Source organism: Neophocaena asiaeorientalis, unplaced genomic scaffold, assembly GCF_003031525.2.
Source record: "Neophocaena asiaeorientalis asiaeorientalis breed wild unplaced genomic scaffold, Neophocaena_asiaeorientalis_V1.1 scaffold100, whole genome shotgun sequence".
In the NCBI taxonomy this organism is placed as follows: Eukaryota; Metazoa; Chordata; class Mammalia; order Artiodactyla; family Phocoenidae; genus Neophocaena; species Neophocaena asiaeorientalis.
Window position 1 is genome coordinate 8,220,373 of NW_020173955.1, and position 25,468 is coordinate 8,245,840.

Below are 25,468 nucleotides of genomic sequence, written 5' to 3' on the forward strand. Positions count from 1 at the left end.
ATTCACTGCTTATATGTTAATATCTGATTTTAAAAAAATTTACCAGTGTTGTTGTTTATGTTTAACTAAGTCAGGTGACACTGCAGTGATGGTCACAGCGGTCAGTAAAACAAAACCTTCACCTTCCCAGTTCATGCCTTTGGTGGTAAGTATTTGCTGATTTTTCTGAACTGTAGCATAAATATATATATTTATAGCATAAATATAGAATTTGTAGTATTTTCGTCCAGTGTCTAGGGAGTACAAAGTGTAAACTTTGCACAATAAAGGATTTTCCTTAATTGTTTGATACTGAGTCATTAAAAGAATTTAAAATGATTGCTTCATAACCAATTCTCATATTAGTGGTAAGCATACTTTACAAGGTCCAAGTTCATTAAGTTGACAAAAACAGTGGAAGTGCACAAGTACTTTGATGTTTAATAAGCAATGAATTCATTGCTTTCATAAATTTCCCTTTAGTATGAGTCTGCAAGTATATGTTTGGTGAAGACTAAAGAGCTCATTAGTATTTTATGGCTTCTTTTATTATGAAAAGGGGAATGGAGTTATATCTAAGAGAGGTAATACAAAAAAGGCAATGTTGAACTTGACCAGGATAAGCTACTGTGGGAAGTAGGAACGCTACACAGTCATCTAAGTGGAAGGCTTTTTAAAAATCCATTTGCTGAAACATTTCTATCAGCTCTCCTTTCCCTAAGAGATACAAAACACTAAAAGTAATCAAAATGTTCTCCACTTGTAGTCTGGAATATGCTGTTGCAACCTCAGGAGAATTGTACCTATATAGAAATTCTTGGGGAATAGTTTGCTACTACAAAAAGCAGTTGAATGAACTGCATTTTCATTGCTGCTTCAGGTTGACTATAGACAGAAGGCTGCTGCAGCAGGTAGAATTCCCACAAACTATCTTAGAAGAGAGATTGGATCTTCTGATAAAGAAATTCTTACAAGTCGAGTAATAGGTAAGATATTAAGATAGAGGCATTAACCCTGTCTGATAAGCCTGTGTTAGTATCTCTTTTCTTCCATCTGTATTCTACAGTATCTCTTAAATTTTCTTTCACTACATTAACACTGCCTAAGATTATTTACTTTCTGTATCCCCTCACTCACATGTGGGCTCCATGAGAGAAAAAACTTTTTGTTTGTTTAATACTGAATCCCCTATACCTGGCATACTGCCCAGCACAAAATAGGCATTCAATAAATATTCGTTGACTAAATGAATGAATCTCTATTAATCACGTAAATTCTGTGGCCCACGCCTCTACTCTGTTGAACCTATCCTGAGTATTTTCCATTTTTATGTTCAACATGGTAATTCCTGAAAGCATTATATTCATCGACTACTGAAATATGTTTATAACCTGTCAAATCTTCGACATCCTTAAATATTGAGGATCATTTGTAGTCTATAGCTCTTCTACCCAAAATTTCTACTTTATATTTATATGCATTCATCAGACACAGAAAACCAAGGAGGGATTTTCTTTTGGTCTACTGTTGGTTAAGTCTCTTTCCTCTGCTTATATAAATAAATAACAAATAAGCAATGAATTCTGATGCCTGTGGAACCAGAATGAAAAGCTGCTCCTCAATTTTACACTTGGGTGCTCTTGCCCTGCTAGTTTTTCATCTTTAGGGCATTATGTATATTAACATTTATCTGTGACCCTGTCAGTAAATTAGTCCAAGGGTTTTGTTTTTGTTATTATTGTTTTGTTTTATTGAATGGCTAGTTATATTATTTTTTAGCTTGTTTAATGAGGGAAAAGTTTTAAACTGTGAAGCAACTTCTGTCAGTAACTATTTAATGTCTTTTCTTTTTTTGCTTTTGGCAGATCGTTCAATTAGACCTCTCTTTCCAGCAGGCTACTTTTATGATACACAGGTAGGTTCTGTTTTAGGTTTATTTGTTTCCAGGTCAATCAAAAATGACTTACTGAATCTCTATTTAATACTTCCTAGGCTAAACATTATAAACAGTACAAAATAAGAATTTTTGGTTATCCTGTTACATTTTACATTAAGTTTTTTTAAAAACAATAATTTTTAAAAGCTAACATTTATTTGGTGTCAATTTGAGCTGATACCTGATTTACGAGTAGGAATTAGCCAATGTAGGAGTGTAGGAAGATGGAATGGGAAGCACAGAAGCCCGAAGGCAGGAAAGGAGTTGGTAAATCTGAAGAAAGGTTAGAGTGATTGAGGTGGGTGGGGACAGTTCAGGCTGGGCCTTGAAGGTCATATTAGTAACAGACTAGGACAGTTGACACAACTAATCTTTATTACCTATTTTTATCACTGGGTCCTCTAAACCTCTACTTTCTTATATTTTAATACTTTGTGAATATTACTTTCTTTCAAAATAATGACCCATATACTTTAATTAAGTAACTATTTTATGTATTTGAGAAAAATAAATATGCCTTGCAAATATCCCTTTGCAAGGATGTCACTGCCTCAAGAAGTTATTTTCCTAAGTACATGACATAGGCATATTATTACAGTGTAATTTATTTGTCTATGCTTAGCAAACAGAAGACAATATTTTTATGTAACATTTACTAACATAGCTAACATTTACTGAATACTTTCAACATGCTCAGTATTATAAATGCTTTACGCACAATATTTCCTATAATTTTCCTAAGAACTGTTCAGGAAGATGCTGTTATTTTTCCCTTTTAAAGATAAGGAAACTTTTTGAGGCTTAATTTAAGTAATTTGTCAATGGTCAAGCATGTAGTTAAATGATAACCAGAATTAAGGGGTTTGACTACAAAGGCCCTACTTTTAACCATATAGTGCTCCTATATTTTAGGACAAGATGTTAATCGAAATGATAATCCTCCCAAATCAAGCAGATTTTTTTTTTAAGTGCTTTGAATTTTTTCCCTTGCACCAGATCCTTTGTAATCTGTTAGCAGTAGATGGTGTTAATGAACCTGATGTCCTAGCAATTAATGGTGGTAAGTATAAAAATAAAGATTCAAATTATTACTGTTGTTTTTTTATTTAAGCGATGAAATATTTTTATTTCAGCTCCTATTTTTTTCCTTTTTCCTTAAAGCTTCTGTAGCCCTCTCATTATCAGATATTCCTTGGAATGGACCTATTGGTAAGTTAGGTTTTGAAAATAAGAAACATTATATTTGTTTCAAGAAATAAGAGTAAGCATGCTATAGCAAGGGCATAAATTTATTGGCTCTGAATTATTATTTCTTAGGGAGTTGAATTAAATGACATTCTAAGAAGAGTCCTTTCAGCATTTTGAGATATTTTTATCTTTGCTTTGGGTTTTGTTTCTTATAGCAGTATGTTATGGTGTTAAAGATTATTTTGTTTTTAGATACTGTGACTTCTTTGTTGCCTCTTCTGTTAGAGGACTTTCTCTTATTTTGAACTGGGAAATTGTCAGAGTACATACTCTTTCAGGATAATACAAACATGTTTGTAATTTACAGCTCTTATAAGTTGTAATCATGCAATATACAAATGATTCATCAAGTAAATAATTATTGACTGTCCTAAATGCCAGATACTGAGCTAAGCACCAAAGGAACTAAGGCAGACTAGGCATCAGCAGTACAAGATGAATGAGACAGTTCTTGGTTTCAGCATAAGTGAAATAGACAAATAATTATTGATATTTATAAACAATATTATAAAAGTATAGTCAGAGTGCTAAGAAAATGATAGAGAAGGGTGGGTTTAGTCTTGTGAGGTCAGGCTGTCAAGGAGAGCTCCTCAGAGTTATTGACATTTAAGCTGAACCTTAGTAGGATCAGATTGTAAGCACTTGTCTTAAAGAAAGTACATTCTAGACCAGGAGAAGAACATGAGCATAATCACAGAGATGTAGAAGAAATGGTGTACTTGAGCAACTGAGTAAGGCCAGAGGTAGGGTGAGGTAGTATAATCTGTGGGCCTTAAATACCATGATAGAAATATGGATTTTACTGTGGTCACAATTGAAGATAGGGATTGAAGCTGTCACTAGGATGTCTTGAAAACTGAGTTTTTATTAAACAGTTGCCAATATTTTAATATGTTTTAGGGGCAGTACGAATAGGAATGATTGATGGAGAATGTGTTGTTAACCCAACACGAAAAGAAATGTCTTCCAGTACTTTAAATTTAGTGGTTACTGGAGCACCTAAAAGTCAGATTGGTAAGTAGTTTAAGTGGTAGATTTATTCTGGATTTTACTTAAAAGTTCTGGCTTCTTAAATATGCATTTAAACTTTTTTTGTATGTGTGCTTTGTTAATTAGCCATAAAGATTTTTGTTTTATTGCTGCCCTATTTTGGTAGCGCTCTTGCTTCATATCAGATAATACCTAAAATTATAGACTGTTATACCACTCTAATTGAAATATACAAAAGTCATTATCAAGGTAATTCTAGTAATTATTTTTAGACAGATAAGCTAGTCTAAAATTTGAAGTTCCAACTATGGTAGTAAATTAATTGTTTCATTCATTTAAATATGTTAATTTGGCTAATGCAGTCATTCTAAGTCTGTTTATTGTCCTCTGAGAAAGAGGTATCATATTTCCAGTAGGTGGAAAACTAGTAATAAAGTAGAAGAAATGCTCTGACCGTGGGCCACCTTCACTCCTTCTAACTAAAATGTCATAATTGCATGAATGAAAATCAGGGGCTGGTTCTGTTGAAGAAGAATGGGCTTTAACAGTCCAAATGACCTTGGTTTGAAACCCAGCATCTGCCACAGTTAACCATGGACAAATTAATTAAGGTGTCTTAGCAGTTTATTCTGCTATGTGACATGTGATGTCTGGAACTTTTTGACAATGGATCTTCTGTGGGAACATTTTGATGAAACGTAAACTATTAAACTTTTAGTTCTTTTTCTGTACAATTAATGTGTGAAACACCTCATTTCCAGCTTCTTCTTTTGGAGTGTTAGTAATAAGTTAGAATTAGGTATTATCAATATATATGATAGACAAAACACATGAAACAGGAGTTGTGTATTGTCTACATGTTAGTTAGGGATTGTGTGGTTAAACTAAATAACAAGGCTTAAACAAGATAGGAACTTATTTTTCTCCCAAGTAACAAAAATTCAGAGGTAATAAGTCCAGGACAGTTACAGCAGCTCCATAATGTCTTAAGAAATCTAGATTCTTTTTAGCTTTCTACTCTGCTATCCTCAGGGTGTGGCCCACATCTTCATACTTATGAACAGGCTACCAGAGCTCTGGCCAACTTTTCTAACTTACAGGCAGGAGGAAGAAAAAAGAAAAAGGGAAATAGAAAAAGGAGTGTGTCCTCTGAGTAAGTCAGCCTCCCTTTTAAAGAACTTTCCCAGAAGTCCCCACATAGCAGTTTCCACTTACATCTTATTGGACAGAAGTGTGACACATCTGCATTCATGACTACAAGGGAGGCAAGGAAATGGTTTTTGGATTCTACCTTGAGAAGGTGGGGAACTATTGAAATATACAGAGGATTCCAAAGATATGGGGAGGCTCTGAATAACGAATGACCCCTACATCATATTTGAGCATCTCAGAAAGGGCCTTGAGCAGAGTATTGGTTTACTATTTGAAGTTCACTTGGTCTCCATCTGAAATTTTTTTTACTGAAAGTTACAATGTTCATTTAATTCCAATTAGTAAATCGATTTGGCTTCTTTATAGGGCCTTTATGATTAGAATCAAGGTTTGTAAAGTACCCAGCATAGTACCTAGTACCTAGTAAGCAAACAGTCAATACCTGCTATTACCATTAAGACACAAAATAAACTTGCTTCTAAATGGTCATATAGCTTCTATCTGCCTTAGAATTTGAACCCCTCTAATTTTAAATAGATATTGGAGGAATGAACTAAGGATCTTTACTGTATCTGTGGCATGCCACAGAAACCTGATAGACAGCCTTCCAGCTGGCTGTTCTCAACCGTTCCTCTCTAGATGGAAGAATGAAACCAGAAACTGCTTAAACCATCACAGGGTAGTCTTGAGTAATTATAAGGAGGCTGAACGTGATTCAGAACCAACCTGTAAGGAGACTGGTTTCAGAAGTTACCAGCATCCATTTTATGACTTCGGCATCACTATTTTCAGCCAGTACTCTGTACTTTTGTCAAGGTATACCAAATATACATTTGACCCCATGTTCATGAGTTAAAGTTAATATTGGGTCCAAGTCAAATATCATCATCATGGAATTTCTGGGATACAAAAATACAAAAAAATAATTGCTACCATTTCATTATTAAAATATTTAGGGCTTCCCTGGTGGCACAGTGGTTGAGAGTCCGCCTGCCGATGCAGGGGACATGGGTTTGAGACCTGGTCCCGGAAGTTCCCACATGCCACAGAGCAGCTAAGCCCATGCGCCACAATTACTGAGCCTGTGCTCTAGACCTCGCTAGCCACAACTACTGAAGCCCGCATGCCTAGAGCCCATGCTCCGCAACAAGAGAAGCCACCGCAATGAGAGGCCCATGTACCACAACGAAGAGTAGCCCCCTCTCGCTGCAACTAGAGAAAAACCCATGCACAGCAAGGAAGACCCAATGCAGCCAAAAAATAAAACAATAAGAAAAAAGAAAAATGAATTGCTTTGAAATTTAATTGGTGAAAACAAAGGCTGAGTAATATTAATTATGATGTGTCTTTCTTTGGGTCATCCTATGTAGGGTTTATTCAGCTTCTTGAATATGCAGGTTTATGTCTCCGCCAAATTTGGGGAGTTTCAGCTATTTTTTTTTCCCAGTACTTTTCAGCCCTGCCATCTTTCTCCTCTCTTTCCAGGACACCAATGACACAAGTGTTATATCTTTTGTTACACTTTCACAGGTCTGCTTCAATTGACTGATGGAATTCCAACATATGAAGCATATAAGTAGATTTTTTTTCATTCTCCATTATGCCTAGAAGCCTTAGAAGTGACTTTTTAGGCAATAATAAATCTTAATGACAACATTATGTGGTTAAACATATTAGTTATGATGGTGACTATGTATTACATGATCTTTGACTTTGGACAAGTTGAGGAATGCCAGAAGTGGCACACAAGTTGGCAGGAGTCTATTCAGCCTTGTAGAAACCAAAGCCAAAGCTGAATAGTAGATTTTAGCTAGGTACCATGCTAGAAGCCTTACTTTGGAGATTCCCTGCTTTACACAGGAGTTTTACTGTTACAGAACTATAAAAACAACCTTTTTATGGTAGTAGCTAGGGTTCTCTAGTTGGCTTACTTGAAACAGTATCACTACAAAGATTTCCCTACCTGTGCAAGAATTAGACAATGTGACAATGACCAAATTAAGTGGGAAGTCACATCAAATATTGTTAAACAGGAAACATTTATTGGCCACCTATTGTGCTGATATTATAAAATTTCATTTAAAATACATTTTAAAAAAAGATGCAATTGTACACATTTAAAAGATGGAATTTTATGGTATTTGAATTACATCTTATAAAGCTGTTATAAAAAAATTGTGTGCGTAGTTTATTTTCCATTTCATTTTTTATGAGAAATCTCTCATTAAATTTATGAAGAATATAAACCTAACTTCAAATATCAAGGTTTCTTTATTCATTTACTACTGTTTATATTTTGGAATTATGTTGATTCTGAGGAAAGAAATCAAAAAGGATTAATAAAATTCATCTGTAGTATTTATGTCATGTCATGGTATTTGAAAATGCTATATTGGTAAAAGTTTCAATGGTAGTCCTTTTTGTTCTTTCTTTTTTTTTTTAGTCATGTTGGAAGCCTCTGCAGAGAATATTTTACAGCAGGACTTTTGCCATGCTATCAAAGTGGGAGTAAAATATACACAACAAATAATTCAGGGCATCCAGCAGTTGGTAAAAGAAATTGGTGTTACCAAGAGGACACCTCAGAAGTTATTCGTTCCTTTGCCAGAGATTGTGAAACACGCTCATAAGTAAGAACATCTGTACAAAAGAAAATATGAAAGTGTCACCAGATTTAATTTCCTCTCAGAAAAAACTTCTCACGGAAGCATTGTCCATGCATTACTTCTTAAATAGCACCCTTCTATTTTAAGAGTCATTGCCATAAACACCAGTCTAATGCTTTAAAAAGGATAAACCCACATCCCTCTTGAAGGGCCTAAGTTTGACTCTCAAAGGAAAGGGGAGAGTGAGTTTACTGGTGAAGATTCAGATCATCCTCATATCTCTCTGTGTCAAGGAAAAAGAGTATATAAAGCATAAGATATTTGAATATCTAAGGAAACTATTGAGGTTCTTGAAAAGAAATACAATCACCACTATATGCCCAGTCCTTATAATAGTGCCTGCACATAAGCACTCAGTAAATTATGAATGAATGACCAGAAAATTATTTCACTTTACTTGAAATAAATTGAAAAAGTTAATATTTCCATTAGTATGAGTCTCACAGCCATTACTCAGAGATTAAAGAGTTATATACACTGTCCCCAACAAAAGCGTTGCCTGCAATAACAGCCAAAACACGTAGAACAGGAAAAAACAACTGGTCATATGAGAGAGACTGAGCAGAGAGAAAGAGAAAAATCTAAGGTGAAATTAATTGAACAATGAAGAAGGGGGGGCATGTGTGTGATTCCCTTAAGATGTGAGGAGAAAGAAATTTGTGTTTTGTATCATATTATAAATAGTAAACAGATTAGCAGTGTTATAGAGCAATAAATACATATTTTTAATTCTTTATGAAATGTTAAATATTTTAGCTTATTATTAAATATTTCAGTTTTGTTTATAATAGACACTGCCTAGTGTTTCCAAATATGCTGACATTTATTTTGTGCTTAAAATAGACTCGCCATGGAAAAACTCTACGCAGTTTTTACAGATCATGAACATGATAAAGTAGGTATACCTGAATGATAAAGTAGGTATACCTGAATTTTGTTTATATAATTGTTCTGGGAATTCTTTTTTGTCATAGCTTACACAGTTTTGTTTATGAATATTTGTCCTATTTTTATGAAAAATCTCTAAACAGAAAGCTAAATAAAAGCCTAGCTGTTTGCTTCTCCATTCTCCTTTTGTTGGGAAGGAAGTTTTAGGGAAAACTTTTAGGGAAGTGTGGAAATATATTTAAATGAATTAAACAGGTAATATTCCCTACAAATCAATAACCAGTTTCAATATTTTAAAGAATGTTACCATGAGAGAGAAATCTGATTACTATTACAATGTGTTAATTGTATAATAATTTAAAAAATAGAAATGTTAAATATAATAACTGAACCTCAACTTTCTTTTAGATTTCCAGAGATGAAGCTGTTAACAAGATTAGATTAGATACAGAGGAACAACTAAAAGGTAATTTTTTTTTTTTTTTAGTTTCAAAAATATTTAAAGGAAATAATAGATTTTAAAGTTTCAGTTGTGAGACCTTGAACAAATTGGTTATTCTCATTACTCCTTAGTTTTATCTTTGGTAAACTTAAAATAATGATACATCCCAAGGTTACTGTTAAATTGACCTCTATAAATGGGTAAGAACTGCACCTGACAGAGTGGGCACCAATAAATGCTGAATGTGAGGTATTCCTGACCTTTTCTGGATCAAACTCTCATACTCCAAAATGGGTATCGTTGTATCCTGTCATGAAAATCTAAAAGATATTCTTTAAAATTCTTGTTCTTAATTTGTAAAACTGCAATACTAATAATACATGGTTTGTGGGGATTGAATGAATAAGTCATTTACATCTGCGCCTGGCACATAGCAAGTGTTCAGTAAGTGTTAACTGATGTTGTTATTATTAACATGTGGAATTGTAAAATTTAGATTTTAGAGAATCTTGCTCTCTAAAAATTATTAAACAAAGGATTTGATTGTTTTAATATCAATCACAAACTGAATGTGTACCAGGCATGACATATAGTTCTCGTTAATTTTTCTGCTAACAGACAAATATTCTCTCACCTGAGTATCTTATTTTAAGACAAAAATTCTGCTGCTAGCCTTGATATTAAGGCCATTACCTATAATTGCCATTGAAAAAGTTTGGTCTTTTCTCACTATATTTCATCCTATTAAGAATTAGAAGTTGTTGGACTGAATGAATAAGCATTTTCAGAACTTTAATGGAAAACTGATGAATTCATAAAAGTGCTAACAAAAGATCAAGATGAAAAAAAAATTACATGGGACTGAGTGAACTGATGACGATGATTATAATTTTTGTGACTTTGTTTGAATTAAAAAAAAAAACTTTGAAAAAAAAAACTTTGAAGCATTTAGTACAAAATACAGGTTAATATCTTTATAACTTTGACCTGGGAAATAATTTCTTAAACAATTTACAATAAAAGAGCTAATCATAAAAAAAAAAAAAGAGAGGAGCTGTATAACACCTGTTGCCTTATTTAAAAAGAAAAGTGATTTTGTGTTTGTCTTAATACATAATAGAATACCTTCATGACCCTCTGGGTTCATAAGATATTTTAAATGTTTTGTTACTAATTATTTTCGTCTCCAAGTACAACTCAGTTAAAGCATAAAAATTCATATTAAAATATAATATTTAAAATTATTCTTGCCTGATAAAGACACAATTCTTAATATATCTCTCTGTGGCCACTTCTTGTGTTCTGGTTACTTTAAAGTTATATTTAATAAACCAATTGCTTAAGAGAACAGTGCTTAAAACTTGGCATAAATCAATTGGTAAGATAAAGTAGCTGAACATTTAAAAGCATAAGCCTAGGCGGACAAATCTGTATTCAGGTTACAGCTGTCAGTTACTACCTGAGTGATCTCAGGCAATTTACTCCTCCTCTTTAGGCCTGTTTTTTTCTTCTGTAGAATGGGGATAATAGTAATAGAATTTACTTCATAAATTCCTATAAAGATTAAAGGCATTTAAAAAAACATGTAAATTACCTGGGTTATGAAAGAACTTGATAAATGTTAACTAAAAACTAGTCGGTAGGGATTTGTAAAATATAAAAAAAAATTATTCCTCTATTTGTGGACCAAGATAAAAAGATCCTAAGGCAAAACAGTTAAGGAGGCTACTCTTAGAAATATCACTTAAACCTTCTCATGATATGGTGGGCTAGATTTGTCAGATAACAATGTAATAGAAAGCTGATTTCAAAGCACTATTATTCTGGTAGAAAGCAAACTAAGTTCCCATTAACAGTGCATTTGAGGTATAATACTTGTGTCTCTCCTACTTAAAAACACTTAATTTATCTACTTTGAGGACTAAATGTTCACAGTCAACTCCCTTGGCTTACTTCCATAGTTAATTTATTTGATACTGTGAACTTAAGAGAAATCTTATCTTCCAGAAAGAGAAAATATTTGTTTTGGTTTGTCTTTTCTTCTATAGAAAAATTTCCAGAAGTTGATTCCTATGAAATAATAGAATCCTTCAATGTTGCTGCAAAGGATGTTTTTAGAAGTATTATTTTGAATGAATACAAAAGGTAAATATATCCTTTTTTGATGGAATTGAAGGCAGGTTTCCTCAAAAGTGGCAACCTGCTCAAAGCAAGAGACTTTTTTTTTCAAGTAACAGGAAAGAATTATATAATGTTTATTTTATAAATGGATACCTGTTGAAGAGTGTGTGCATTGGGTAGATGTGTTCATCTCTCTGTGGGCCTCGTATAGAGCATTGCTTCACAGCTGTGACTGCATGTTAGAATTACCTGCAGAGCTTTTTAACAATATAAGTGTATGGGTCACAACCCTTGAAATTCTGATTCAGTGGGACTTAAGATGGGGCCCAGGTATCTATATTATTTTTTTAAAGTTCTACAGGCAGTTATGACATGCAGTTCAAGTTGAGAACTTCCTGGTAGGATTCAAAAGATAATGTGTGATTTTTCTGACTTCCAACACCGCTTTTCTTAATTATTTCCTTTATTACTGTAGGTGTGATGGTCGAGATTTGACTTCACTTAGGAATATAAGTTGTGAGGTAGATATGTTTAAAATTCTTCATGGATCATCATTATTTCAAAGGGGACAAACACAGGTAATATATGTAAAAAGCTACTATTATTTGCCAATACAGGATTGCTTAATTAGTTCTAATAGAAGTACATTATGTAGGTTTTTTGAGCATATGGAATATATTATCTATTCAGAGTACTTTGATTTTTAAAAAATGTTTAACAGTCAAGATAATGAACATATCAGTCGTCCCCTAGAGTTTCCTCATGCCTCTCTATAGTCTCTTCTTCCTGCTCCCCTCCCTTTCCTTAGGCAACTACTGATGTGCTTTTGTCCCTGTAAATTAGTTTGCATTTTCTAGAATTATCAGGTATTTTTATTACATTTTTCTTTTAATCTTAAGTACACAAAATTAAGTCACTCATACTCCTCAGTTTATGACATATTGGCATTGTTGGTCTATGCCCAGGCCCTCACTTTTTTTCTCCATTTAGCCTGAACCTTAGTCCTATTCTTTTCCTTTACCTATTCCCTTATATTTAACATATATGTGTATGCATTGTTTCATGTATGGTATTATGCTTTATTTTAATTATGTTAATCACTAAGTTTGCCCATCTAATGGGTACAAAGTGGTGTGTCATTGCTTTCATTTGTGTTTCCTGATGGGGAATGAACATCTCTAGCCAATTAACATGATAACTGTATAAACCATACCCTGGGGGGCTGCATACCTCCAGGGCACTCTTTTCACAAAGATAGTGTCCCTAGAGTTGAGCAGAGTGGTAGCCCTAGTTAAGGTTTGCTCTTTTGTGAATTATCTGCTCATATCCTTTGACCAATTTTTTTTTTCTTTTTTTAATATGGTTTACTGTCTTTTTCCTGCTGGTTTTTTTTTTTTGTTTTTTTTTATCCTGTACGTGGGCCTCTCACTGTTGTGGCCTCTCCCGTTGCGGAGCACAGGCTCCGGACGCGCAGGCTCAGTGGCCATGGCTCACGGGCCCAGCTGCTCCGCGGCATGTGGGATCTTCCCGGACTGGGGCACGAACCCGTGTCCCCTGCATCGGCAGGCAGACTCTCAACCACTGCGCCACCAGGGAAGCCCTTCCTGCAGTTTTTCACTGAGTTCTTATGTGTTTTAAATATTAATCCTTTTCAGTAAACATAATTTGTATGTATCATCTCCCTCTTTGCCATATGTCTTTTAACTTTGCTGTGGTAGCCTACTATAAGCATACCTTGGAGAGACTACAAGTTCAGTTCCAAACCACTGCAATAAAGTGAATATCACAATAAAGCAAATCACACAAATTTTTTGATTTCCCAGTGCGTATAAAATTTATGTTTTATACTATACTGTAGTCTATTAAGTGGGCAATAACATTACATCTAAGAAAACAATGGACAAACCTTAATTTAAAAATACTTTATTGCTAAAAAATGCTAACCATCATCTGAACCTTCAGCAAGTCATAATCTTTTTGCTGGTGAGGTTTTGAAAATTTCGAGAATTATCACGATGTGACACAAAGACACAAAATGAGCAAATGCTGTTGGAAAAACGGTGCTGATAGACCTGCTTGACACAAGGTTGCCACAAACCTTCAATTTGTAAAAAAGGCATTATCTGCAAATAATTAAAAAGTTAAACACAATAAAGTGAAGTGCAGTAAAATGAGGTATGCCTGTATATGTCTACAGTGAACCCAAAATCTTTACTTTTGAGGTCTTCTTAAAGAAATCCTCCCTTACCCCAAAGTCACAAAATTATGCACCTACTGCTTCTATTAACTTTCTAGTTTTAGCTATTAAATTTAGACTATTAATCTATCTTGGAGTTTATTCCTATACAAGGTATTAAGTAGAACTCTCCAGAGCGAGCCAATTTTGCAACACTGTTTACTAAAAGTTCATTTTTTTCCCATTGATTTGTAATGTTACCTTATCATATTCAAAGTTTATAAGTACATGTTTGAACTATACTCTCTTCCATTGTTCTGTGAGTTAACCTGGGCCAGTGTCAGACTGTTTTAATTATTATAGTTTTGGGATATATTTTAAAATCTGAGGGGCAAATCCCTTTTTATTCTTCCTTCTCTTCCCACCCCAAATTGTCTTAGCTCTTCTGTTACATTTGTTCTTTCATTTAAAATTTAGTATCACATCAAGTTCTGAAAAAAATCTTTCTATCCAATACGATTTAGATTGGTTTTGCACTAAATTTACAGAATGAGTAAAACATGATATTTTTACAATTTCAATCACAGTCTTTACAATAAATATAGTCTACTGCTCCTTTGATTTGGGTTTTCTTTTATGGCTTTTAATAAAAATTTTAAAAAATAACTATTAAATTTTGTATACTTGTTAGCCCTTCTGACAATGTCTTTTAACTAGAGTGTTTAGTCCATTAATGCTCAATTTAATTTTTTGAGTTTAGTCTGTCATTTTATTATTTTTGTTTAGCCCCTCTGTGTTTTGTTTTTCTATTCTTTCTGCCTTTTTAGATTAATTGAATATTTTTTAGATCTCCATTTGAATTTGTTTGCTTTTTAGCTATACCTCTGTGTTATTTTACACTGGTTACTACAGAGAATACAGTATACATTCTTTTCACAGTCTGTTTACAGTTAATTTTTTTCACTTCACACAAAATGAGTAAAGTTTGCAACCACTTAGGTCCATTTGACCCTCCTTCCATCCTTTATACTGTAGTTGTCTTATGAGTTACATCTACATGTGTTGTAACTCCACAAGGCAACATTATAACTTTTATTTTAAACAGTTACATACTTAAAGAAGAGGGAAAAGATAGTCTTTTATATTGACCCACATATTTACCATTTCTGATGCTTTTTTATTTCTTCCTGAATATCTAAGTTTCCATTTAGTATTATTTTGCTTCAATCTGACAGGACTTCATTTAGTATTGTCCTATGGATGTTCTGATAACAAATTCTTATTTTTCATTTATCTGAAAATGTCTTTATCTTTTTACAAAGAATCTTTTGCCAGAATATAGATTCTGGGTTGATGCTTTCTTCTTTCAGAACTTAAAGAAATGGTCTACAGTTTTTTGTTCTCCATTTTTTTTCTGATGAGAAATCAGGGCTCATTCAGATCATTGTTCCCTGTATGGTATTTTTTGTTTTCAACTGGGTGCTTTCAAGATTTTCTGTCTTTGGTTTCAGCATTATGACTATGAAAAGTGTGGTTTTCTTTTATTTGTCCTACTAAGAGTTTCTTGAGCTTTAAACCTATAAATTTGTATCTTTCATCAAACTTGAGAAATTTCAGCTGTAATTTCTTCAATTTTTTTTTCTATCTTATTCTCTCTTTTCTCTCATTCTGGGGTTGCAAGTACATATATTTAGTCCTTTTGATATTGTCCCACAAGTCCTGGAGGCTATGTTCTTTTTTCCCTCCCTCGTTCTGTAGAGTGGGCAGTTTCTTCTAATCCATCTTCATGTTCACTGACTCTTGCCATCTTCTTTCCATTATGATTTATTTTTCAGTTCTAGAATTTCTATTGGTTCTTTTTTATGTCTTTGAATATAATTATGATAGCTATTGAAAATCCTTGTCTGTTAATCCAACATTGAATCAGCTCAGGGTCAGTCTCTATTCATTTTCTTTTCTCTTGAGAATGGGCCCCATTTCCTGTTGTTGTTTTTTTTCTTGTAGGTTGTATCCTGGATGTTGTGAATGATACATTGTAGAGTCTCTGGATTATGTTATGTCCCTACAGTCTTCTTAGATTAACCTTACTTTTTTTTCCCCCAATTTTAAGCAGTTAGTTTTATTGGCTGAACCTTTATTGAGGATTCCTTTAGGGTCAGGTTTTAAAATATTCCTCTTCCTGTCCTCCTCCCCCAGCACTCCCTAGTGCTTTACATATGTAGTCTATGTGATATTAGACTTCTGGATTATTGAGATTTACACATAATATTTATAATGTGTAAGTAATATAATTTCTAATGTTTATGGAATGAATAAATGTTTACTGTACTTTGGCAAGCTTTGAATAGAATGTACTTATTTCTTTAAAAGCTAAGTGGGTTCTTCAAATGTTTTTAGTTTTCATCTTCGTTGTTAGTAAATTAAAGCCTGAGGAATTTTTGGTTTTTTTTTAAAGAAGATGTTGGGGGTAGGAGTTTATTTATTTTTGCTGTGTTGGGTCTTTGTTTCTGTGCGAGGGCTTTCACTAGTTGTGGCAAGCGGGGGCCACTCTTGATCGCAGTGCGCAGGCCTCTCACTATCATAGCCTCTCTTGTTGCGGAGCACAGGCTCCAGACGCGCAGGCTCAGTAGTTGTAAGCCTGAGGAATTTTATTTCTTCTTTTTTAGGTGCTATGTACTGTTACATTTGATTCATTAGAATCCAGCATTAAATCAGACCGAATTATAACAGCTATAAAGTAAGTTATGTTTTTGGGTTATGATGTTACAATATATAATTCATGTGGTATATTATTATTCTTAAAACCTGTATCTCTGTACTTCATTTTTCTATTTACATAATAGTGATTTCAAGGGGTTTTTTGTGCTGTATTTGTCTCCTAACTCATTTGTTAGAACAAGTTTTGGTAAAGCATTTAATTCTTTTTAATATGGGTACATTTAGTTTATTATCTCTAAAACCATTCCTCTGGACAGATTTCCTGGGTAATCTTGAATGGATAGGTTTTTCTGTTGAATATTGTAAACAACAGAGCAAATAAATAATAAGCAAGAATCCCATTTCCCAAAAAGAATCTGGAAGTTGTTAAAAGAAAAAACCTTATCTAATCCCAAAGCACATTTGAATTTGTGTTAAAAAAAAAAAAATACTTGGTTTTCCTCCACTGTTCCTAAAAAGTCAGCAGTAAAATCACGTTGATCAATTTTAAATGATGAGAATCTATATTACAGTCCCCACCAGCATTTATGCATCAGAGTTCTGGAACTCACAGCCACAGATCTTCCTCAGTGCCTAACAGGGTTGCTTCCCTTTCCTTTATTAAGGGTCTCAGAAGACCAAAGGACTCTGCCTCCCTCTTCCTTCTGCCCAACTGATGACGATAATCCCCAGTATCTTCAGGATAGCATCACTAATTGTTTTTCATGTACCTAATAAAAATAACAGCTGTATGTATAAGACTTGTATGTTCATCATAATCATAATTCTTTGTGGTGGGGGAGCTCTTAAACTTTTGTGTTTTAAGTTCCCATCTAGACCAAAACGTGGTTGCCCTATCCTTCTTCATTTTGACTCCTTCTAGGAGGCAACACAGCTTCATAAGAGTGTGCACTGGGTTTGGCCAGCATACCTCTCTGTGTTCTAGTCCTAAGTCTATAAGGGCATACACATCACTGAACCACGCTGGTCTTTGGTTTCCTCATCTTATAAAGTGCAGGTACTGGGCTAATGATCCCTCGCCTCCTCTCTAGCCCCTAAACTATGATTCCTTTAGTCTTCTGAAGGTGTCTGGTTTTTAAATTTCTTTCCCCAAGGCTGTAATTTATGGTTGTGCAGATTCAGCCCTAGCCCAGGACTTTCTAAATCCTCTGTACCAGAGGTGCCTTTTGTAATCCCACTCAAAGGGGACACTGTTTGTGCCAAGAACCTGTATGTGCTTGTCTTTTCCTCAGTTAAAAATAAATCTGGTTTCCTGCTTCCAGAAATTTTGTTCCTTCTCATGCTTATTCTCCCCATTATTCTAGATTCAGTCATAACAGTTCTCTTTTCAAACCCTGAAAAAAATCTTGGCTTGTCAGATCTCCTGATTGCTCTCAGCTATATCATTTCAGTTACTGATCTTCATTTCACATGTTTGACTGGGAGGAAGATCATAACTCTGAGATTTAAGTAATGTGTTTATATTTAGGATTCTCACTATGTATTAATGCTTTAAAATGCATCTGTTGTCTTAGTATTCAAATCTGGATATCTAAGTGCTTTATTTTAAGCAAAATTGTTTTCTTAAATCTGTGTAGGATTCATTCAGAAGCCCCAGAAAAAAATACTGTTTCTGACATTCATCCTTCTAATTCTTCTGGTATTCAATTTCAGACCAACTCTCCTTAATAACCAATTGTTTCTTAAATCTCCCTTACATCTTTTTTAGTTGTTTATTGAATAAACCTGTATCTGTGTGATTTTTTTTTAATATTATGCTTTTTGTTTGCAGTGGGATAAAAGATAAAAATTTCATGCTTCACTATGAGGTAAGATGAATTTTTCCCCAATATTTTATTATGAAAGATTTCCAGAATACAGCAAAGTTGAAAGAATTTTACAGTAGATACCAGTATATCTACTACCTAGGTTCTACCATTAACATTTTACTATGCTAGTTTTATCATATGTCTATCACTGTTACTTTATTGCTTACAGAAGGGATTTAGAGAGACAGGTAGTACCTTTCCAACCAACAGCTTTCTGTCTGAGTCATACATAAAAGTTAAAGTATAGTAGAGAGTACTGTATTGGTCAAGAAAGAGTTGTAACTGTTCACATGTGTTTCAGACAAGTGGGGCTTTTCAAATACCTCAACTGACAAATCACCATCTCCCTTTAGTTCATTTAAATGTTCATATTTTTACTCATTTAATTAGTAGTAAAAGAACTGAGGTATTTAATGTTAAACTACTTTATATGAAATCATTACATATAATTGAGTTTGGGATTGACTTTATTCAAAAGTAATCCTAAGGGACCAGATACAACACAACCATATAGCACTTCAGTTTTAGTAGTTGAAGCATACATGCTGGGAGGCTAGTGTAACATAGCAGGTCTTTTGAGTGGCCATTGTTGATTGCCCAGAATCCCAACATCTCAGTTTTGTTGAATCTGCTATAGTTAATAGAGAACATTTCATGTAAAAAAAATATCCATAAACCTGGAGATTCTCACAGGTTTTAAGTCCCAATATCCTGTTTTGGATATAAACATGCTACAGAAGCCACAGAGGAATAGTAATTGCTAAGGCACATCCTTTGTCAAGAGCTGAAGAGCACATGGCAATCTTTAAAAAAGGGCATCTGTGAAAAATGCAGCTCTAGCTGATTATTAGGGAAAGAGGTGAGGGCGGGGGCAGGAGAAAGATATGGGCTGTTATTGCTGTATTGTCCCATTTTTTAAAAACCTTTTTATCATAAAATACAGATACTGAAAACCGTATAAAACAAAGGATGACTTAATGGGTTTTTATAAGGCAGACACCCTTGTAACCACCACCCAAGTCACAGTATAGAATGTTGCCAGTCACCCCAGAAGCTCCTCCATGTTTTTCATCCCAGTCTTAATACCCTTCTTCCCCTGAAAATAACTACTCTCCTAAGTTTTACAGTAATCACTTCCTTGGATTTTTATTGCACATCCCTAGGAACTATAGTGTAGTCTGGTCCATTTTTTTAAAATTTGGTATCTCTTTGTGTCTTTTAATCTATAGGTCTCTCCTCTATCACATTCTTTTCTTTATAGTCTCCCTGTTGAGGCCGCAGAGCCATCTGACCTGTAGTGCTCCCCACAGTCTGGGTGCTGCTGATTGCACTCATGGTGCAGTTCAGCACGTTCCTCTCTGTTTCTGTCTCCTGCAAATTGACTGCTAGATCCAGAGGCTGTATCAGATTCATGTTCCATCTCTCCTTTTTAAAAACATTCCAGATTTTATGGGAAATTTCTCAATTTTTTAAATGACTGCAACTAGTTCACATTCTTTTAAGACGATATATTGATCAAATAAAATGGTTTGCAACCCCTGGCTAAGGTAAAACCCTTATTGAAAAAGATCTGTTTCCTCAATGTGCATTTTTTAAAAATACGTACATTTCTTGTATTACAAAAGCAAAGTATTTTGCTATTGTTAGCAATTTAAACATTATAGAAATTTGTGGTGTAAATCCCCATAACCATCCATTTCCCACCGCAGGTCACATAAACACTAGAAATAGCTACTTTGAGCAATTTGGTATATGTTTTAGATGTCCAGACATTTTCTGTGTGTATATAAATGTACTTTTTTTTTATTAACAAAAATGAGATTCTACTGTTTTGTAACTTATTATATATATGGGATATCTTTCCATGTCATTTGTACGTGGTTTTTGTTTTTAAGTTTCCTCCCTACGCAACTAATGAAATTGGCAAAGTCACTGGTGTAAATAGAAGAGAACTTGGGCACGGTAAGTACAAATCTGTATATGTACATGGTATTCTTAGAGACTTAGCATATTTTTTTTGCTTATTATTTTCTATTCTGATTTAGGTGCGCTTGCTGAGAGAGCTTTGTATCCTGTTATTCCTAAAGATTTTCCTTTCACCATAAGAGTCACATCTGAAGTACTAGAGTCAAATGGTATGGTTTTGAAATATATTTTTCCTAGTCAAAAAGAACAGACTCGCTGTTATAGTTTTAGCTTTTCATAAATAATGTTACATTACATTTATTACTACAGTACCCAACCAACTGCAAGAGAAAAATGTGTTTAATCATATACTTATCTGAATCTCTGTTCTTCACTAATGAGCTCTTTTGAAAACAATATAATATAAAACAAATATTTCTCTTTATGTGTCTTTTACAATAGATCCAGTTTGGGTTATTTGTTTTATTTTTATAAACAAGCCAGAGAGCAAGGCCAGCTTGGAGAGAGGAAGGGAAAAATATATAGTGAGCCATTAAGCAGGGAATACCTGTCATATATCACAGATATAAGTAGATATCACAGAGAGAGACTGGGCTAAAAGGTCAAATTTATTTTTTGCTTCAAAGGAAATTCTTTTTTTTTTTTTTTTTCTGGCAGGGCTGTGTGGCTTGTGGGATTTTAGTTCCCCAACCAGGGATTGATCCCGGGCCCTTAGCAGTGAGACAGCACAGAGTCCTAATCTCTGGAATGCCAGGGAATTCCCAAAAAGTCAAATTTAAATTAAAAATCAGTCCACAGATCAAGGAAAGGTGATATAATCATTAAAGGCAGAAAGAGCATGTGGTCCTCAAACATGTAGCAGACATAGATCAGATGTTCATAGATACTTTTAAAAAAACACCAAAGGTCAGAATTTAAACTAGAGACTTTCTGTTCTCTACTGGGTGTGACTAGGCTATAGCTTATGGTCCAGTGAGAGAGCTACAGCCCTGTATCTTTAACTGCCTTCTGATGAAGCAACAGAAGAGGCATGCTGTTTTTTCTGGTAGGTTTCTTAGAATCAGAATCTCTAGCACTGCTGTCCAGTAGAACTTTCTGTAGTGACAGAAATTCTCCCTCTCTGTGCTGTCCAGCTGAGGGACTGAATTTATTTCAAATAATTTAAATTTAGTGGCCACATGTTGCTAATGGCTATCATATTGGACTGTGCAGCTCTGCAGTTTGTGGTTTAGGAAAGGTTGCCTTAAATACTTTAAGAAGGAAGGAAAGAATATTGAATATTTAAATTATAAATTTAAATTATAAATGAGTATTTGTAAATAACCAGTAGTAGCAATATTCTACATTTAACAAAAATCAGTATTAAAGCAAGTATTTTTATTTCTTTCTTTGTATAGGATCATCTTCTATGGCATCTGCATGTGGTGGAAGTTTAGCTTTAATGGATGCAGGTAAAAGAGTTATGACTCAAAACTACCAAAGCTTATTTATATACATATACTTGATTAGTATAAAATATAGGAGTTTTTTTAATTGAATTTTAGTAAGACTTGAAGAAGTCAGATTACAGATTACCAAACCTGGCCAGAAGGAAAATAGTTACACAGTACAGCTTCAACTATACAGGTATCTGCTGGAATTCTTATTCTTGGCTAAAAGCAATACACTGAAATTATTTACTTGGTGACCCCGCAGGCTTTCTGAGAGCTCTACAATTGATTCCATTCACTAAGGAAGTTTGGATTAGCAAGCAGGAGTATTAGGACCCGTAAAGGAAAGTAACTATGTAGTCTTTCAGTTGATTTATGCAAGCCCTGAAAAGAACAATGCCACTCACAGAAGAGTACACAGAACTTCAGGATAAGAAGGAAGACTGCAAGTGATTCAGTATAATCTCTGGATCTGAAACACCAAAAGGGAAAGAGGCAACATGTTAAGAGACTCTGAAAACAGTATCTGCCAGTCACCAATGATGCTATTCAAGAAGAGAAAAGGAAACTAAAGACACTCAAGAGGCCACACAAAGAGTTCCCTATAAGTTCATACATTTACAGTACAGAGAAACAGAAGGATAGAAAGGATAACATAACCAAGGATGAAATGAAAGAATGGTATAAATGTATAATACCATTTCTAAAAAGATTAAAACTTAAGCCAAAGCAAAAAAGCTAAAGCCAATTAAAGGCACTTTTCTAGTTGTGTTCAGTGGAAGGAAAACATAATCTGATATTTAAGGTAGCTGGTAAAATACCATTTCTATTTTCACCTTCATGCATTCATTCAACAAATCTTTATTGTATGCTACCTCTGTGCCAAGCACTGATCTAAGCTCTTGGGACACAGTGGTAAACAAAACAAAGTTCCCGTCCTCATGGAGGTTGCATTCATCACTCTTATAATCTCATATTGGAAAACACAGAACAAATCCTGAAAAAGGTGAACTGAAAGATTAAATCAAAGATCATAAGAGAGTCTTTAACTGCTTTAAATGAATTCAGATCGTTAGGTCTAGACAAAAACCCATCCTAAGTAATGATGAGAACTTCATCATAAGATAACTGAACCAATTTGGCAGTACTGGAGAAATCATGGAGATTAGTATACCAATGACACAAAGAATTCTTACTTTGAAAAATAAGAAATGTATTTTCTGTAAAGTATAACCCAGTGAACTTGACAGTGACCATTGGCAAGACTCTTAAATGGTAAAAGAACAGTGTATAAGTATTTTAAGAAAGGAACCAGAAGAGACTCATTTAAAATAAGTCATGCCATAGTAAACTCATTTTCTGTTTTTGAAAATATTACTAGGTTTAGAGTAGAGAGGGAGGGTGCTGCTTGTGCAGTGTGTCTAGAGTTCACCTTGGCAGTTAATGACCTTGGCAGTAAATGATGCAGAAATTGAAAACGGGTAATAAGTATACCATTTATAACTGGTTGAAGGATGAGCAGCCAGGACTGGATAATCTGATGGGTAGGTTGGAGAGGGGTCTCAAGTAGAATACTTGAAGCTGCTCCATCCTAAACCCTGTCCCCTTCAATGTTTTTTGTTATTGACTTGACTAAGGACACTGGCCTTCCAATAAAAAGGATACTGATAAAAAGGAGTATGTGACTGATATGTTAAATGACAGTTTTTAATCTCTAAAAAAAAATGTTGACAAGATAAAAAAATATGGAGCCAAATAGAAAAAAAATTTGACGAGAATAAATGTCAAATTCTGTGAGAAGAGCCAACAAATGGTATTTGATTCAAACACGAGTGCTTGCCATGTCCTACATCAGACACTGTCTATGCTCCAGGGATACAAATGGTACCCAGTTTTAAAAAAATTTACAGGAACAAAAACAAAGATAAAGATACTAACATATCAAAGAGATAATACAAATATGTACAATATGGATGAAGAACTAGGTTGAACATAATTGGCTTCATAGAGACAGCGACAGTTCATCTGGGTTTAAAGGTTGAGTGGTTGTTGACCAGGCATATTATCAGCAGGGCCCGTATTTCATGTGAAAGGAACAACATACGCAAAGTTATAAAACAGTATAGTGTGTTCCTGAAATGTATTTGAAAGAAGTGATGATGTAATAAACTGGGACCAGATTTCAAAGATCAGTATGACATTAAGGAGTTTGAACTTTTAAAGCTAGTATCTCCCAACTCAGTATTCCATAAAATAGAGTACAACAGGATGTTGATTATTGTATACTATGGGAAAAAAATGTGTTCTAAAGTAGGTTTGCACAGGGTTAAGCAAGTGTGTTTAATATGGTTTAAATAAACTTAAATATGTTAACGTGAATATTGAATCTCTAGGAGCAGGATATGTACTATTTCCCAAACTTTTTTGACCACAGAACTTAAATAAAAAATTCCTGGAAGCAGGTAATAGGGAATTTGAAGGATTTTATGGAGAAGAGCGGCATGATGCGAATCTGCTTTTTTTCTTTTGGGGGTAGTTTTTCCTAGCTTACATGAGAGCCCTAGGGGATGTGGTGGGAGAGAACAGGAGCTGGGGTGCGGGTGGGGTTACTAAAATCTAAAACACTGGACAGGGAAACTGTTGCCAGGGCAAGAATTAATGTGGACTTGGAATAAAGGAGTCGAAATGGATATTTCAGAATCTAGGACAATTTTTTTTTTAATTTAGAGGATAAACTAATCAGATCTTTGTGACTTGATAGTGTATAGGAAATGAGGAAAGACGTGTTGATTCTAGTATGAGTGTCTTATTGCTTTCAACCAAGACAGGGAATGCAGGAGAGAAGGGATTTATTGGGGGTGATTAAATTTTGAATATAATTGTATATATATATTTAAGATGTGTTGGGGACATTTAGCTGGAGATGTCCAATAGGCAGATGGGCTATACAGATCCAGGGTTTAGAAAAGAGAACTAGGCAGAAGGGATAGATTTGTAAGTCATCGTTGTAGGTGACAGTTAAAACTGGGCATATGTGAGATTGCTTAGAGAATATGAAATGAGGTCTCTGTCACACTCCTTTATACCACCAAATAAGTTCCAAGTGATCAAAACTTTAAACTTTTTTTTTTAATTAAACAAGGAAGATTTTATGAAAATCTTGAACAGAGAAAACCTTTCTAGGGAATTCCCCCGAAGTCCAGTGGTTAGGACTCAGTGCTTTCAGTACAGTGGCCTGGGGTTCAATCCCTGGTCAGGAAGCTAAGATCCCACAAGCCACGGGGCACAGCCAGAAAAAAAAAACAAACTTTCTAAGCAAAATCCAGGAACCATGATTGCATATAAAATCCTCTACAGGAAAAAAAAAATTACAATAAAGTCAACAAACTAGAAAATAATATTTTACATTACATTTCGTATTTATATTTACCATAATATTCTATATATTTAACAAAGATCTGTCCATATTAAAAGAGCTCTTACAAATCAATAAGAAAAAGACTAACAACCACGTAAAAAAATGGTTGAAGGCCATGAATAGGCAGTTCACAGAAAAAGAAATAAATGGTTTAAAAACATGAAAAAAAGTTCAACTTCACTCAAACAGAAATCAAGTTAAAAACAATAAGCTGCCATCTTTATCATTCAGATGGCAAAGGTCAAAAGATTTGACAAAAATTAACAAGAATATAGAATAGCAGGTACTCTCATATACTGCTGGTAAAAGTATAAAACGCTACACATTGTGGAAGACAGTTTGACACTATAACAAATGTAAATTCACACACCCTTTGACTCAGTAACCCCACTTCTATTGTATAGCTTATAAACACATACAGGGAGTACTCTGCAGCCATTCAAAAGAATAAGGTAAAGAAAAGAAAAGATTACACTCACATTTTTACTCCCTCAGTATAATTTTCTGGGAGGATATACAAAAAATCTAATAGTGTCTGTCATGGGAAGGTGGACTAAAGGGCTCAGGCTG

General features: G+C 34.2%; 1 protein-coding gene and 1 long non-coding RNA gene across 3 annotated transcripts in view; one reads left to right on the forward strand and one right to left on the reverse strand.

Annotated features, from left to right (window-relative positions):
* Positions 1-25,468, reverse strand: part of LOC112404858 (uncharacterized) — a 189,668-nt gene that overhangs the window by 145,487 nt on the left and 18,713 nt on the right. The gene's annotated exons all lie outside the window — the stretch shown is intronic.
* Positions 1-25,468, forward strand: part of PNPT1 (polyribonucleotide nucleotidyltransferase 1) — a 38,519-nt gene that overhangs the window by 5,268 nt on the left and 7,783 nt on the right. Inside the window, exons 3-18 of the mRNA XM_024752983.1 lie at positions 71-145; positions 860-965; positions 1,845-1,894; positions 2,912-2,975; positions 3,077-3,124; positions 4,064-4,177; positions 7,749-7,935; positions 8,815-8,866; positions 9,268-9,325; positions 11,350-11,446; positions 11,898-12,000; positions 16,265-16,335; positions 18,088-18,124; positions 20,020-20,086; positions 20,170-20,259; positions 21,448-21,501. Of these exons, the coding sequence (XP_024608751.1) occupies positions 71-145; positions 860-965; positions 1,845-1,894; positions 2,912-2,975; positions 3,077-3,124; positions 4,064-4,177; positions 7,749-7,935; positions 8,815-8,866; positions 9,268-9,325; positions 11,350-11,446; positions 11,898-12,000; positions 16,265-16,335; positions 18,088-18,124; positions 20,020-20,086; positions 20,170-20,259; positions 21,448-21,501 (1,273 nt within the window). The remainder of the gene's footprint in view (positions 1-70; positions 146-859; positions 966-1,844; positions 1,895-2,911; positions 2,976-3,076; positions 3,125-4,063; positions 4,178-7,748; positions 7,936-8,814; positions 8,867-9,267; positions 9,326-11,349; positions 11,447-11,897; positions 12,001-16,264; positions 16,336-18,087; positions 18,125-20,019; positions 20,087-20,169; positions 20,260-21,447; positions 21,502-25,468) is intronic.